This window comes from Sinocyclocheilus anshuiensis, unplaced genomic scaffold (assembly GCF_001515605.1).
Source record: "Sinocyclocheilus anshuiensis isolate Anshui unplaced genomic scaffold, SAMN03320099.WGS_v1.1 scaffold1114, whole genome shotgun sequence".
In the NCBI taxonomy this organism is placed as follows: Eukaryota; Metazoa; Chordata; class Actinopteri; order Cypriniformes; family Cyprinidae; genus Sinocyclocheilus; species Sinocyclocheilus anshuiensis.
The window spans coordinates 538,508-544,623 of NW_015540838.1; the positions used below are offsets into that span (position 1 = coordinate 538,508).

A 6,116-nucleotide genomic window follows, 5' to 3' on the forward strand; every position below is an offset into this window, starting at 1 on the left:
TATATCGGCCGATATTTGGCATTTTTCAAATATCGGCATCGGCCGATAAGTATTTATATCATTTAAACAAATCTTTGAATGACTAATGAACATTTAATTTCACAAAACTTGCAGACTTAGTCGAATCTAGTTGAAGTGTGCATTTGTATCCTGCATGATCGAGTGTTCTCTGGGTGATGGTCGGTCCGTGTAAATTGAATGCTGACAGGAGGAGAGTTCTGCTTGACTGGAAACGCGCGATCGACAAACTTTAAACTCGTGATTTCAAATTATTCTGCGCTTTATGCATTTGCCCGCTGTCATATTCATTGCATGCTGTATGTAAAACGAGTGTTACCTTGGCTTTATTTGAATGAAAAAAATAAATAAAAATTATACATATATATATATATATATATAAATGATTACTAAATAAAATGTTACAGAAATAAAGATTTTATAATCAGTATGCAGCATAGTGGTATTATTACTTGGAAATTGTGTATCTAGCAGTAACACCGAGCTCTGACTTATGTAAAACTCCTGTTACATAACGGCAAGATAAGATGTGAGATGGGATGCTTTCCAATTTTGTTTTTCTTTTTTTCCTCTCTTTATGGGAAATGTTTGTGTGGAAAAATCTTCCTCGTTGGTGTGTATTTTGATTTTCACAGAGGGAGGTTTAATCTCCTTTCAGCCGTGTGATCAGCGGACACCAGATGACAGATTTGAAGCGGAACATCGCCTACATAATTCAGCCACGCTGACAGACAGACACAACAGAGGGGCAGAGCTCCAGAGCCCCATCTCTCCTCTAATTGCATTCACGCTCAAAACCCCTTGTGATTTTGTGTATTTTTGAGTGAAAATAATAAGAAACGGTATTCTCATCAATATATAACCCTCCATGTCATAACACAATGCCACCATGTTTGTTCATGTTATTGCCCAAAGTCAGTTGACATCATCATCAAACGTGTGAGGCAGTAAGTGGGCATGAGTCACTCCATCCAGAAGGGGTTTTCCACATGCAGGGGATTCATTGACCTCAGCCTCCTTTGTTGGGTCTGTCACGTGGCCGTTTGTCCAGCTCCAAGAGCTCATCTAATGTTTAATCATGCCAGAGCTTCAGTGTTTTACACTGGAGATCCCCCAGAGCAAAAGTCACCAACACGCGCGCACATGCTTTACCCATTTAGAAAATTCTCACAGCAGCCACAAGCTCAGTCAGCCGACTAGTGTTGTCTAGCCTGCTGTCACCACATATGTGTAGCACGAGGAAGACACTGCCATGTTCTTATGTTTGCATCAGTGAAATTAATCAAAGCTGTGCCTTTGTAGTGTAATACAGCTGAATATATGAATCCCATTAGGTCTCTCTTTTCAGATTACGCTGATTTCATTCAATACATTTGATTAATGTGCTCAAAATCCTTGAATAAATCCAAATCCATTTTTTTGCTACAATTACAGAGTGCATGCATTATCTTGTGGTAAATACATGGCTTGTTGGCATAACGGTGATATATTGTGACGTGGTAACCTCTCGGGCTCTGTCTGTTGACCTTTGAGGGTTGTTTAAAGAGTTGTGTGTGCGCCTGTCACATATGTACATCACTTCACATGCTTTGCTTATGTACTCAACACCGTATTTGGTGGAAATCTTGGTTCTTGCCCTTGAAAGACTGAATATCCATTTACTAGGCAACTGAAAGTGTGCCAGAAGTGTGCTATCATCAGTATCAGATTCAATGTTGGGTTGAATAATGGATGTAACGTGTTCATCCATACCCAAGTGCCAGAATTACAACTCTGTAAGGGAGTTTAAACTAGTGGTCCTTGGACTATCTAAATTAAAGACTACATTATGGTGGATTCATACAGTTTTTCATACAATATTTAAAATACTGTGTCAGTTTTGTTTCTTGAGTTACAATTAAAACAATCTAACCACCAGCATTTATAGCATTATGTAGCTATGTAACACCAAGGTCAGTTTAATTGCCAGGGAATGAATGATAAATTACATATCTTGAATACTATGTCAATTTTGGTAACCATGTCTGCCAAATGTAAAAATGTAAATAAATACTAGATATCTGGAATGTCTAAAACATCTTGACACATTCTAAACAATTTGGACTTCTCAGGTTCTTCTCTGTATTTGTTCATCAACACTGAATGTAATAACATCAAATTTAAATTAACTTAAATGTCGCAAAGAAAAGATTACTTTGAGAGAACTGTGTATACATGTTTTGAACACAATGAAACACAGAAACAAACCCTCAAGAAATATTCATCCATGGCATTTACAGTTTTGCCTAAATGTCATGTCCCCCCTTGGTAAAAACCAACATATACTTATATATATATATATATTGGTTTGGTTGTGTAACAAAACTGCTACACATGTTCCCAGCACTTGGTTTGTATACAGTATATAAATGTGCAATCAAAACCTAAACTCAATTTTTTATATTGACATGTTCGTAACTTGCGACCTATTGTTACATTAGTCTCTTAAACAGACACAGGGAGAGAAAAGTGACTTGTGCTTCTAAGGGACAGAGAGGATCATGCATATATATTTAATATAGCTGTGGAGCTCAACTTGACCTTAACCTTGGACTAGTGGTAAGTGACCTATAATGACCAATGGATACTGTATCCAAGAGGGTACATTTCCCTCAATTTCTTCCTTTAGTTACCACTCAAATTAACGTCAACAAAGAGGACAAGACATGAAACAAAATTAGGGAACATGTTGTGTGGCATATGTTTCATGAATTATGCACAATAATATTTTGCATATTCTAGTGATCACCTACGGTGTGTCGACCTCTTTGTCTTGGTTTGAAAACATTCTCATGCATTATTTAGCTAAATACAAGATGAAGTGGAGGCATGCAATACTACAAGTGTAATAATTGGAAATTTTACTTTCGATTGAGAGATTCAAGACATTAATCAATTGAATTACTAGCCCATCATGCTAATGTGATGAGTCAAAATAGTTCAGTCTCAGCTGTAAGCAACCAGTGGGTTGTGAAGCATCTCTATCCCAAACAAAATCAGTCCACCCATATGTACGTCCTAGTCAGAAAGTAGATCTTAAGCATCAACAGTTCTCACCCTCAGTGTCATTGACCCTTTGGATCTTTCACAGTTGAACCACCACAGACTATTAGAAAAAAATGTATGATATTATTTCATGCAGATCAGGAAAGCAAGATTTAAGCAGCTTACCAGATGGGAGCTTGTGACGATTCTCCAATAGCCACAGAAAGAATTTGGCAAAGTTGCAATTGCACACCCAGGGGTTCCCTTCTAGGCGTATCACCCGCAAAGAAGGCAACTGGCTCAACACCCCGATGTCCAGGCCAGAGAGGGCATTCCTCTCTAGCTCGAGCTCTCGTAAGGAGGTGAGGCCCGCAAAGGCGTCCTTGCTGACCATATTCAAATAAGGATTGTTCCCGAGTCGTAGCTTGATCAGACTACGGGACTCCCCGAAAATTCCCGAGGGGATCTCAGTCAAGTTGTTGCTCCCCAGGTCCAGATATACCAGTCTGGAGGATGTGCTCAGAGTACCAGGCTCCAGCTTTGTTAGGGAGTTATTCCTCAGATCCAGGTAGACCAAATCACTGTAGAGAACCAGGAAATCAGAAGGGATCCAGGGAATCCAGTTGTTAGACAGAAGTAGTCTCCGTACGTCCAAAGGGATGGAGTCTGGAAGACGGGTGAGCCCTTGACTTGTGCAGTCCACGGTGTGATGGTCTGGACACAAGCAGCTGGATGGGCAGTTGTAACCCAAAGTTAACAAGGTAGAGGATAGCAAGGCAAGGAAAGGCTGAAACCAGCGAACACATGAGAACATTGTCAAGAGGGTGCGAGGTGAAGGGGAGATTGGGGGATTAAGAGAGGGAGGTTTGGAGAGTAGAGAAGAGGGGTGATGGGGTAAAGGGACAGGGGGCGAGATACTAGGAAAGGGGACAGGGGCGCATCTGGAGATGACAGGAGTCAGGGTTGTCGTGAAGGCATCTTTCCTTGTCTCCTAGATTGCAATCTACAAAGGCTCGAGCAGTAGCAAGCGGCTACAAAGACACGGAGCTCTGTTTTCCACGAGATCATATAGCAGGCAGAGTGGGTCGTGTGGCAGCCCTCTGGCTCTGAGCATGAAAGGGGAGGAGAGACAGCGATCGAGAAAATGTAGGGAAGGAGAGAGAGACCACGCAATGTAAGGGATTAGCAGAGAGGTAAACAGAGATGAGTGAACCAGAGACTGTGAAGCGCTGGGGGCATGGAGAGGGGAGGGGAGGGGAGTGTGACAACGGAAGGGGAGGTGTAGCCCACTTGGTTTACCCACAGTCGAAAGGGAATTCTAATTCTTTAATTCAAACGTACACTATGTGCTGATCCGTGTCTTGGTCCATATGCTTCTGCTCTTGATTGTGTGCCAGCTGAACCGTGGTGCCCATAGCACATTTGACTCAAGGCTGTGGTTGCAAGTCTTCTTCCATCCTGAATAAATGGCTAATGATATGTTGGCAATGGTTTTCACATTTAATCACATTTGGCTTCTTTTCTGTTGTCCTCCGATTCAGTCGGTGTAGTGCATGATTTTATACTCTGGCTCCATTGCCATGGTGATGGATGTGACGATTAACATGGGGCTGTGTGCATACAGATTACTGCCCTGAAAGTGAGAGATGGTGACTGTGTGTGAACCTCAGTGGAGAAGATCATTGTTGTCTATTGCATGCTACAAATCAGAAATCGCATGCAAAACCTTCCCGACCTCGTCACAGCTGCACAACTCAATCACACTTGTTTACATCCTGAATGTAATGGCTGTCCTGAAAATCACAACGCTTTCAAAAAGTCCACATTTTATATGAATCGAGAGGAATACAAAAAGATTTTGACAGTACCTCTTCTCCAGTGTGCCCATGAAACCGGTCATTACTCATCGCTTTGCCAGCTGTTGTTTATTTTTATCGCTCTGTGTTCTGAATTCATATTTACTCCTGTGCTGCTGTAAATCTCCAGGCAGATAGAACACATTCTGTGACCACAGACAGCTTTCCTCTTACATCACATGCGCTGGAGAATAGCATGGCACAGCCCAATGGAATTACACAATACTCCCATAGGTCATATTGTAACCTTGACCTTTCTGGCAGGCATCACCAGGAAAAAAAAAATACTTGCCTTTGACCTTTTTCATGTGGCACTTCTTTGAAAAATTTCAACTTGAAATGTTACTTCCTCCGGTGTCCCTGTAGAAGAAACAAATGTCAGGATCATTAGTGCAAAGGAAGGTTAGGTACAGGATATCTTCTCAGTAGGGCATTTGGCAGTGTCAGAAAAGCTGTGCAGATTTTCCATTCACGACTAAAGTCTGGCACATGAATAAATGATAAATATCATGAGCAACATACTGTTTGACACAGCTGGGTTATGGATGGAACATAACAGGAAAGGACACAAACAAAAGGTAATGCTACTTACTGTGAAATAAATACTACTTACTTATATAAGAATGTGGCTTGCTTGTAAGACAATAAAATGCCGATAACTTTGTGTGCCCTGCTTTGGCAGGGTTGAGTTGATTCTTTTACAGATCCAAACTAATCGTCTAGAAGGGTGCATGACAGGGCTTAGTGGAGAAGATCATCCAGCTTGGATTTTCTCACCAGGGTCTTTAAAGAGAAACATGAAGACCATGTGCCAGCGCCCCAAAAAAAAACACCTGTCAGCCTCGGCTGAGGACATGGTGACACACTTTCCTTCCAGGTGCATTCTGGGCCCTCATTCCAGATGATCATCACCGACATACCCAAGAGCAAGATACTGTCACCCTACTGAACCTTTGCACTGTTGAGACAACTGGCCACAAAATAAATAGTGGTTGAGTTGGAAAAAAGCACCAACAGTCACAAAATATGAATGTCTCGGAAACTAGAACACCCACTTGAATGCACAGCATCGAAGTCCTAACGGCAAGGGATCAACAAAACTGGGCCAAGTCATTAAAGCACTTTCAATCACAACAGTACTGACAAATTCAATTTATGTGGATATAAGTGCACCATAGTATATGTAGAATTACATAGCCACATATTTAATACAGGTTA

The 6,116-nt window shown here is 41.3% G+C and overlaps 1 protein-coding gene across 2 annotated transcripts in view; it reads right to left on the reverse strand.

Annotated features, from left to right (window-relative positions):
* The window catches only part of LOC107687405 (leucine-rich repeat-containing protein 38-like), a 7,933-nt gene extending 2,779 nt beyond the window's left edge, over positions 1 to 5,154 (reverse strand). Inside the window, exons 1-2 of one of the 2 annotated variants that reach the window (XM_016484724.1) lie at positions 4,911 to 5,154; positions 3,229 to 4,675 (exon numbers count right to left, since the gene is read on the reverse strand). In XM_016484724.1, coding sequence (XP_016340210.1) covers positions 3,229 to 3,856 — 628 coding nt within the window. In that variant the 5' untranslated portion in view covers positions 3,857 to 4,675; positions 4,911 to 5,154. Of the gene's footprint in view, positions 1 to 3,228 lie in introns of both variants that reach the window. The other variant, XM_016484725.1, reaches the window with a different exon arrangement.
* Between the last annotated feature and the right edge of the window lie 962 nt (positions 5,155 to 6,116).